This window comes from Gastrolobium bilobum, unplaced genomic scaffold (assembly GCF_033153095.1).
Source record: "Gastrolobium bilobum isolate Gb01-03AN ecotype WA unplaced genomic scaffold, APGP_CSIRO_Gbil_v1 utg10862, whole genome shotgun sequence".
Classification (NCBI taxonomy): Eukaryota; Viridiplantae; Streptophyta; class Magnoliopsida; order Fabales; family Fabaceae; genus Gastrolobium; species Gastrolobium bilobum.
Genome location: NW_026897833.1, coordinates 372690 through 383459, shown reverse-complemented (window position 1 = coordinate 383459; position 10770 = coordinate 372690). Strand labels below are relative to the sequence as shown.

Genomic DNA, 10770 nt, shown 5'->3' with positions numbered 1-10770 from the left:
CAGCTCGTCTTGCGAGTAGCCAAGGTTCTGGTAGAAGGCTCTTACCATAACCTCCGAGTATGGGCACCGCATCTCCGCCAGGTGAAGTAAATGTGTCTGCTCAAGAAGCGGCACAATGTCAAAACGCTCTAGGTTGAAGAATGCCGAATCCAGTGATTTCGGTTCGCAGATCTTCCGGGTCATGAAAAACTTCACGAACTTCTCGTGTGAAGGAATGTCATCCTCAAACAAATATCCGAACGTCAAGTCCGGAGCCTGACTCGAAGCAGCCTGGGGCTGAGAGGATGACGACCCATCGTGACGACTCTTGGTTCTTCTCTCGGAATGGGTCACTGGCAGCTTTGAAACGCGTCGAGAGGTCATTGTGTCACACTATTAAACTGAAAAAATAACCAAAATCAGAAATTAGATACATGTTAGGGTTAGGGTTAGATTCAGGGTTAGGGTTAGGGTTAGGGTTAGGGTTAGATTCAGGGTTAGGGTTAGGGTTAGGGTAAGCGTATGACATACAAATTGATAAAATAATTCGGACAGAATCAAATGATATAAACGAAAATACAATGAATCAGAACAGAAATCATAACATAATTGAAAAAACTGAAAAAAAAATGCACCTTTGATCGATTTCAATCGGTAGAAGGCAGAGAGGTTGCAAGGTCCGCGAATGATGATCACAAACAAGACGAATTAGTGCAAGATTATGCCTGAAATCGCTCAAGATGACACTCCTCCAGCAGCTCTACTCGGGTACCCCTTTTGTGGGTTTTCGAAATGGGGCTGCTGGGGTATTTTAAAACCCTACCGTCGATGTTTACCCGGGTACACTGCTCCGTACCCGGGTAAATAATTCAAACATTTTCCCAGATTCAAGAACTCTACCCGGGTACACCCCTACATACTCGGGTAGATAAAAAGTTTCAAAATTTACCCGGGTAGGTAATGGTGTACCCGGGTAGGCTTCGTGGTCAACGGTCGAACAGGGGCAGATTGGTGTTATGTTTGTTGGGGAGGGTAAATTTTCGAAATAGTTTTGAATGAGGGGAAATTTGGTAATTAATTATTAATTAAGGGGCATAAGGGTCAAAAAGCCGGAAATTGTTACATCAACGTCTCCCAACACAAATGCTAATAGCGAATTGGGGTGTAGCTAATCCCTCATGTTCGCTGTGCCATAATGCGAATGAATCCATCCTCCATGCTATCAGGGACTGTGACCAAGCTAGAGGATTGTGGACGTCACTGGTTCCAATACAAAAAGCCACAGAATTTTTTCAAGGTAATTTAGAATCTTGGCTCAAAAAAAAGTTAGTAGAAGGTTATATTGAAGTCTTTGAATTTCCTTGGATTACACTATTTTTCTTGGCCTATAATCAAATATGGCTATGGAGAAATGAACAATTTCATGGGAAAGAATTAGGTAATGATTGTTACAGATCTGAATTTATCTTGCGTCCAGCAAACAGAATTAAAGAGGCATTTTTGCTTGACAAGGTGAAACCCATGAATATTCTTAGATCTTGGGTTTCCCGAGAGGTTGATTGGGTTAAAATTAATACAGATGGTGTTTCTAAAAGTAATTCAGGTTTTGCTGCGTGTGGTAATCGGCTAGGGATCATGCTGGTAACTGGTTAGGTGGTTTCACTTATAATATTGGATATTGCTCAGCTCTAGTTGCAGAGTTCTGGAGAATATTAAAAGGATGGAGACAAGTAATAGTGAAAAGCTACCCAAGCAATGTAATTGCGATGCTCACCAATAAGGGTAATGCTGCTAGTGAGTTTCGTTTGGTGACTCGAATACGAGTATTTTTATCCAGAGAGTGGACATTTCGCCTCATCCATATTTACAGAAAAGGAAATCAATGTGTTGATTGGTTGGCTAATATCTCTTTTAATTGTCAACAAGAAGATTCTTTCTTGTTTTTTCAGTCGCCCCTTCCAGGCCTTTCTTCGTAGAGGTGTTTGTTGATTTTATTTCTTAGTTTTTTTCTTTTGGCTGGGGTGATCTGTCACCCTTAGCCACAAAAAAAAATAAAAAAAATTAGCATCCTACTCCGTTTACCGAAAAGAAAGAAAGAAAGAAAGAAAAAGCATCCTACTCTTGTTGGCCCACTAATGAGTCCAGTTATAATAAGTAGTTTTCAAAAATTTCTGTAACGGTTCTTTGGACTGAATCAAATAGAACCTAGCAAGTAAGGTATCGTTTAAGAATAAAATGAATTGTTTTAAGAAAAATAAAATAAAATTAGGAGTGTAAATAAAACATAATATGAATCGAACAGTAAATCGAATCAAATAACATTTTTTATAAACGGATTTAAGAGTTGAATTACTCTTCGTAATTAATTAAGAGCCGAATTATTTTTCAAAATTAATTCAGGTCACTCGATTCAGATCAGTTCTAAATTTGGTTCGGTTGGATTTGCTAATCAAACCGTGCCTCTCTCAATTAAATGTATTTGACAAGTAATGCCTAAGGGGATAAAGAGAATTTGGCCCGCAGTGGTGCCGAGATTTTGAATTCATTTTCTTTTTATGGTACAAATCTGGAAAGAAAAAAAAAGTAAATAAAAGGGGATTCATAAACCTCCCTTCAGATGAGTGTTGGAGTAGGCATTGTTGTCAAAAAAATTAGTGTAAAAATGTAAAAATTTAAGTTTTTACTAGAGTGCTGCGTGTTAAAACGCAAGTAAAAATTGTCCTTGATAAAAATTGGTAAAAATGTCGTGTAAAAACGATAAAAAGTTGCGTTTTTACTGTTTCGACCGTTTTTACTTAAAACGAAATCTTAAAAAAAAAATTAAGAAAAATTTAATTTTCGTTTCCCCCGAATCATATATACAATATCTTGATATCTTTTTATTTGGATATATGTCTTTTATAAGTTATGTCTTATAAAGCTGCAATTATATTATAAGTTATGCTATGAGAATCGTTTTGTGTTTTTGGATCATTGTGTGCATTTAAAGAAGTGGAATTATATCCTTATAAGTGATGATCCAATTATAATTTTGATACTTGGTTATAAAAAAAAAATTCTTTTTAAATAAATAAGTGGCTTAATACACATGTTCATTGTGTGATTTTTTTTTACATACATATATATAATTTTGTATCTTGACCTTAAATAGTAGAAAGTAGAAACTTTACGTTTCGTGTCATTTCTACGTTTTATGTTTCTATCATCCCTTTCCATTTTTACGTAGAAACTCGAGTTTGACAATATTAAGAGTAGGGGCTGCGAATTGCGATTCTTCTTCTCTGACTCAATCTCATCAATTTATTTATTTATTTATTTTCCTTTTTAAGATCTATGATAAAGTGTGCTAGTGTGCTAGTTGATATATGTTTCACTTACTGATAAATCCTGTATCGTTATTAAGTTGGTTTTAGAATTCTTTTTCTTTTTCTTTTCAAGGAGAGTTTTATATTTAATTTAGGCTTTAACGTTTCTCGACAGTGAAAGTAGATAAGTTATTTATATTCACTACTAAAACGATGTCATTTTGAGTTGAAAAATTAAAAAAAATTAAAATGAGAAAGATTATTATAATTCTGAAATAAATTATAATTACAAAAATACTTTGATTTTCGTTCCAAAATGACGTCGTTTTAGGTTCAATGTAGATAACTTATTTACATTGAACTTATCTACATTGACGGTAAAAAAAACGAACCCTTTAATTTAAGAAAAAAATATTTTTTCAGTCACTGGAGATAAAGTTATCTCCAGTGAGCTCAAAATGACGTTATCTTAGGATTATAAAATTAAAAAATTTAATGGTAAAGATTAATATAACTCTACAAAATATTTAAATTACAAAAATACCTTAATGTTTACCTCGAAATAACGTCATTTTGAACTCATCAAAAATAACTTACTCTAGAAATCCTTCGCCCTTAATTTAAAAAGAATATAATATACTTTTAACTGAAACATTTTACGAGCAGGTCTTTACAATTAAAAATGTTTAGTTACAGATAGAATTTGAGTAAGAACAAAAGTTATATATTATGAATTAGGGTAATAGTTTTTTCATGTATGAGGAGATAATAATTATCTCCTACTGACACATTTATATAAGTGAAGTCTACTTTCAAGGGAAAAGAGTAAAAGAATAGAGTGAGACTCATCCTGAATTTGTGTGTGTAAGAGATAGATTTTTTTATGTAACATAAGAATAATAAATTCCTATAAATTATGTTGATAAAATACGTTAATTTTTATTCTCTTGAAAAGGTGAAAAAGTAATCATTTATTTTTGAAATAAATAAGCACTTAAAAGGGTTGCAAGTCGCAACAAGCAACCTTGCCATCCCACGAAGAAAAAGACAAGAAGACATGCGATTTTGAATAAAAGCTCTAGAACACCAGAACAAAAAATAAGATTGATTACCTTTTCTTTTTAACCACTAAGTAAAATACACTTATTTCAAAAGAACATCTGATTATGCTTTTGTCAAGAACCACAATATTAACAACTAATCCATCAAATTTTATTTTTTAATTTAATATTAATAAATTAAAATTTTAAAGAAAATTAAAATATCAATAAATCACATATCATTCCATGTTAATTTTTTTGGAAAAAAGTTTGTCATTTTAAGTGATATGTTTTTACATTCTTTTCCTCCATTTTTTTTTTCCTTCTAATTTTATAAAAAAAATTGTAAAAAAAAATATTAAAAAATATCAAAACGACATAGTTTCATTAATAATGATACAAAACTATATCATTTAAAATAAAAAACACTTAACTTCTTTTTTATTAAAACTAAAAAACCTTATTTACTATAATGATAAATCACTTTTTGTTTATTAGTAATAATGAAAAAAATTAATACTCCGAATATTTCATATTTAAATTCTTCATTTTCTTAACAATTTCTTTTTTCTTTCTAAATTTCCCAATTATATATTGGTGAAAAAACAAAGTTGAAGGCAGAGACTGTGTTGATTTCTTCTGTATTAAGCTGACCAAAGACAATTACTTTGAATCTGTTGCTTCTCTTTCAACCCTTCCTTTCCCTTCCTTCCCTTCTAAAATTCTATAGCAAGTTTAAAACTTTCAAATCTCAACATTCCAAAAATCCTTTCTTTTTGGTTACCCAATTGACTTTATTCTCTGCACAGTCCCAGATCTCTGCATTCAAATTCTCATGGCTGGTCGCTATGACAATCCCTTCGAAGAAGAAGAAGTTAATCCCTTCTCTGTAAGTTCCCTTCTTCCTCATCCCATCACTGCTGCTCTTATAGTTAAAGTTGAGATTTTGTGAACTGGGTATGCAGTTTTGTGTTGAAATTGATTTGATTCTGTTCAGTGATGCTTGAGCCTGCAAATTTGGTTAAATTATTGCTGTTTTTGCTGTTGCCTGTTGATTTTCGGTTGACTTATTTGATACTAAAGTTGATATGGTTGAGGAAACCGGTTTTTGGGTTTGTTTATGTATGTAACTGTTTTAAGGTGGTTCTAGTTTTTGTTCTCTTTGCTTCTTCATGTAGGATTTCTTGTTTTCTGATGATGTTTTGGCCTTAAGAAGGTGCCTTTTGAATTAAGCTTTTTGCTGGTTTAATCATTTCCTATTCTGTTTGGAAAGTCTTCTTAGGATATAAGTATTATAAAGGCCACAAAAAATTACCAAAAGCCTATACAGATTACAGAATAACTAAAAGTCACATTAATGATATACAAAGCTTGTTGATGTTTTATAGGTGCTTGATTATGATATTGACAATTTTTTAAATATGGAAAGGACTGATAGATGAGAGAAGAAAATAAGATGTTGTGACAACAAGTGAAACATTAGGGGAGAAAAATTATTGAGGAAATGGAAGAGGTGCACTGGGGGGACACATGCCCCTGCTGGTGCCTCCTCCTTCCATCCTCGGTGACAGTGCATCAGGGAACCATCTTATATGTTTGACTTCAGGGATATTATTCAGTTTTCACTACCTTGTAATGGCAACATCCTTGTACTAGCTTAATTAAGGTTTAGGTTCATGACCAGCTTTATTTTGTATGAAGTATAATACATATCCGATGCTGATAAAAAGCCTTAAATAATTCGCAACTTACCTTATGCATCATGTTGTTTCTTAAATTGTCAGAATCCTAAAAGTGTTCCCCCTGCCACAAATTCAAGGCTTTCACCTCTTAAGCCAGAGCCTGTTGATTATAATTATGGCTTTGGTGCGACAGTCGATATACCTCTTGATACATCAACGGTATGTATAAAATTGAGGTTGTTGAAATCCTCAGGTTTTTTTCTTCTTCATTTATGAATGTATTACTTGAACTGTTGCAAGAATTGATTGGGTTTTTTTTCTAATTATGATCTATTTCAACATCAGGATTTGAAAAAGAAGGAGAAGGAACTTCAGTCCAAGGAGGCTGAATTGAGAAAAAGGGAACAGGTATACAATGGGATTTCTTTATGTCTTTCTGTTCACTATTTAATGAGATTGGACACTTTCCTGTTTGATGTTATCTTCTGTTTTCCTTTCTTATTTCTTCTCATCCCCCCTTCAAGTTTCAGCTTTTTCCTTTGAGAGGTCATGTCCTGCATGATATAATATTGATTATCTTGCATTCTCCCTTTGTAAAAAAAAAAGTATTGGCAGTGGGAAATATATATTTTTGGGAGAGTTAAGATTCGGGAAGTCCTGGAGAAAGAATTTCCAATTTGGGACAATAGATGAGTAGTATTATATATATTTTTGGGAACAAATTTTTTTTTTCTTTCTAAAGTTTGGACATGATGAGGGCATATGAAAATATGAAATTGTTATGATAAGATAATTGGTTGATCTCTGGAAATATGGGTCTTCTTAAATAAGCGCTCATCAAATCATGCTGTCTTCTATTCAATGTTTATATCCATTCTATTAGTGATATTTATTCAGTTATCTTTGTATGCATGAAGGCTTGTCTGATGACTTCCCTGTTAACTACAAATACCTGGAAATTCGCCTGCATTTTTATTTGTTTTGATTTGTCAAAATGTAGGAAGTGAGACGGAGAGAAGAAGCTGCTTCGCGAGGTAATTACATTTCCTGATATTTGTATTTGAAGTGTGGGCTTATGTTTACTTATTTCTGGAACTGTTAAGAATGATTCAGTTGTTTGTTTGTTTTATCATTTTTTAATCCATTGTTTCTGTTGCTAGTTTTTTTGTTGGGGATTTGGAGTGGTGGGGGGTTAGGTGGTTGTGATTTTTGTTTGTGTTGGCTTTCAGCTGAATAGTGGAATAATACTCATACTGCAGAATTCTGTAAATCTTTTTGAACTGTTTGCACAATTTAGTTCTGCTCGATTCTTTTACTAGGTAATTTACATTTTGTTTTTGCAGCTGGAATTGTTCTTGAGGACAAGAATTGGCCACCATTTTTCCCAATTATCCATCATGATATTGCGAATGAAATTCCGATACATCTTCAAAAACTGCAATATGTTGCATTTACTACACTGCTAGGTATGTTATCTTTTTTTTTTCACTGTTTCTCTTTTATTTTATTTTTTGTGGGGGGGACAGGGGGTCCGGGGGGTGCTTGGTTCCAATTGTGGCATTTAGCCAGAAGTCCTTGGGGCTATTTCATGCACATTTATTATCTTTTTTATTTTTTTTCTTGAGTATATTCTATTTCAGCGGTCCTTTATATGTTCTGTGATGATTGGTGTTATGACCTTGGTGCCTTTTATTTCTGCTTTGTGTGAAAGCTAATAAAAAAAGGTTTCTTATTTCTTAATTTTCTTTTAATTGGCATCAAGGGCTAAAACTTTACATCTTATATACTGATATGTAGCAATTCGAAACCTTTTATTCTTTCTACCCCAAATTGTTTTGAAAGAAAGGTTTATAATAAAATTTAAACCTACTGAGAAACTAGTTTTGCCTCAACAATTGAAACCATTAATCTGACAGCTTGGAACTAACCTGTTTTATTGAGTAAGATAATGGCTTGATAAATGCATTGTCTATTTATTTGTTCTTAGCATGACGATGTGTTTTGAATTAATTATGATTACAAATTTACAATAGAATGTATCTATCTTGATTATCCTCTTAAGTCATGTTATTTTATACCCAAAAATGATGTAAGCATGGGGTGTGGTTCACGGTCTTGATGAAAAATTATATTATGCAGGATTAGTGGTGTGCCTTTCATGGAACGTTATAGCTGTTACTGCTGCTTGGATTAGGGGTGAAGGTGAGTTTAGATATATAGAGGAAGATCTTTTTGGGTTATTGAACAGCTCGAATTGCAAATCTGACATTTCCAAATTCCATGCATGTGGAACTTGGCCATGCTTGCTGTAGGTGTAAAAATATGGTTTCTTGCCATTATCTACTTGATAGCAGGGGTTCCTGGAGCATATGTTCTGTGGTATCGTCCATTATATCGTGCTTTTAGGTAAATGTTTTCAACGCTTAACATGAATTACGTTGTTCTACTTTTCCTAATAATTATGCAACTAGAGAGAATTTCTTTTGATAATTTCACTTGTCTAAGACTAAAATTGTTCTTGAGAAACTGGGGGCATTTTTGGATTTTAATTACTCAACTGTGGGGCTTTATGAGTGTTACCAAATTTTATTGCAGTTTGTCCCATCCATAGTTAATCTAAACCGTGAAAGTTTTGAATTACTAATGTAAATGGATTTAATGCAATTGAACTTGTTTCTTTCCACTTATTTTTCTCTCTCTCTCTCTTAAATCAATTAATGAGTTATGTAATGAAGTGTGAGACTATTGCATATGTTTGTGTCGAGAGATTTTGATGAGATGTCCATTCCTGAAGAGAATTCTGCTTTTATGCTTGGAAGCATTCATGAGAACAATAGGCTAATATGCATGTATATTTTGATCTTTTTTATTTGGTTTTAGTCTTGATTTTGAATTCACTCCGTTGATATTATTATTATTATTTTGCAGGAATGAAAGTGCTCTAAAATTTGGATGGTTTTTCCTGTTTTATCTGGTACTTTGATTATACTTCTTAAAGCACATATGCTATGCTTCAAAAGCAGGAAGAAATCTAATCATGTTCATTTCTTCTTTGGTTTACAGCTTCACATAGGATTCTGCATCTTAGCTGCAGTTGCTCCTCCTATAGTTTTCAAAGGAAAATCCCTGACGTATGTCAACTTCATATATATATATATACATACATATATATATACACTATTTAACATTCCAATATTGCTCGTGTGGCTTTGTTTTGTGTAACAAGGAGACTGAGCGTTTAAATTCATTTTCCTTGTACAAGATAGGTATCTTTTTTCCATTTTTTTCTTCTCTAAAATGGAAGTGAAAGAATTACCTATGAAAAGAATATACGATTTAGGACGTGCATCATCATTCTCCACCTGAATTACCTGTCTTGAAATCTAAGCAGTCCTAGAAGTTATTCTCATTTTTTTTTTAACATAATGGTTCGACTCATTGACACAGGGGCATCCTGGCCGCCATAGATGTGCTCGGCGACCATGCTTTGATTGGGGTAAGAATGCCTGTCATGAATTACTTATAATTCCTGCACGCTGTTTAATTATCAAACATTGCAATTGTGACTTCTAAAACTGTTGCAGCAATTTTAGACATTATATGCTATGCTAATATAAGAATTGTTGCGCGGTCATCAATTCATGATATTGTTGCAAATACTGCTGAATGCGAATACAGTAATTTTCTGCTTCTGAATAATTGGTCATCTATTTTTTATTTTCTCCATTGTTTGTAGATCTTCTACTTTATTGGATTTGGATTATTCTGTCTTGAGACACTGGTCAGCGTCTGGGTTATTCAGGTTTGGTTACACTTTTTAGAGGTTTCTAATTATTTTAAGCACATGCACACAGCATTTTGGATGACACTTTTTCTTTGGTTGACATACAGCAAGTATACATGTACTTCCGTGGCAGTGGTAAGGCTGCTGAGATGAAACGTGAGGTTGCAAGGGGAGCATTTAGGGCTGCAATCTGATAAAATAATCTTCTGGAGAAGGCAGTTTGGGTTACTTGTTCATGGATCAAAGTTGTAAATTACTAGCCACATAAAATATTTTACTGAGGCTGATTTTTGTTTGCAGGTGTTATTTATTTATTTATTTTTCTCTTGTTTAACATGGCACCTATTAATGTGGTTTGTTATTGTACATTATAAGCAGAAACATGCTTGGACATAACAGTGGCTGGTAGAAACATGCTATAATTTATTTATGTTGATCCTCTACATAGTTTAGGTTCACTATGTCTTCCTATACCAAAAATTAGTATTATCAAATCTTGAAGGGCCAAAATAAGATATAAATGCTCATCGTACTAAAATTAATTCATATAATCCAATTGTTCAGACGGCGAATTCTGGTGGAAATGTTTGCATGCTGCTTTGATAGCTATTTGGTTGTTAACAATGCATTTATTAGTGTTTCCAAGAAAATGAAGGCTTCCAAGCAAGATTGTGATAATGTTGAGGTATACGTGGGACTTGACACACTTGCAAACCTTGCTATTTTGGGTGAGGGTGAGACAGTCACGCAGCGAGTGTGAAATGTAGTGAGGGAAGATGTTATTCTGTCTTATGTAAAATTATGCAGTTTTTTTTTTTTTTTTTTTTTTAACAATCCTCAATCCAAGGCATTGCCTAAAGATAAATGACAACGGCTCCAATTAAAAGTTTTCTTGGTTTGACATTGACTTGTTAAATAGAAGTTTGATATTGGGATATTGCCTTCAAATCTGTATGTACAATTCGTAGTCTAAAATCTCT

General features: G+C 33.2%; 1 protein-coding gene across 2 annotated transcripts; it reads left to right on the top strand.

Moving 5' to 3' along the window:
- The first annotated feature begins 4962 nt into the window (after nt 1-4962).
- LOC133310735 (secretory carrier-associated membrane protein-like) lies at nt 4963-10226 on the top strand. Of its 2 annotated transcripts, none has more exons than XM_061511714.1 (12): nt 4963-5213; nt 6109-6225; nt 6352-6414; nt 7007-7040; nt 7350-7472; nt 8146-8208; nt 8319-8412; nt 8935-8980; nt 9070-9137; nt 9454-9502; nt 9743-9787; nt 9898-10226. In XM_061511714.1, exons 1-12 carry the CDS (start codon nt 5160-5162, stop codon nt 9982-9984), a joined length of 843 nt encoding a protein of 280 aa, XP_061367698.1. In that variant the 5' UTR covers nt 4963-5159; the 3' UTR covers nt 9985-10226. The 2 variants fall into 2 exon arrangements, with proteins under 2 accessions (XP_061367698.1, XP_061367697.1); XM_061511713.1 differs by having other exon boundaries at nt 9743-9808.
- The last annotated feature ends 544 nt before the right edge of the window (nt 10227-10770 follow it).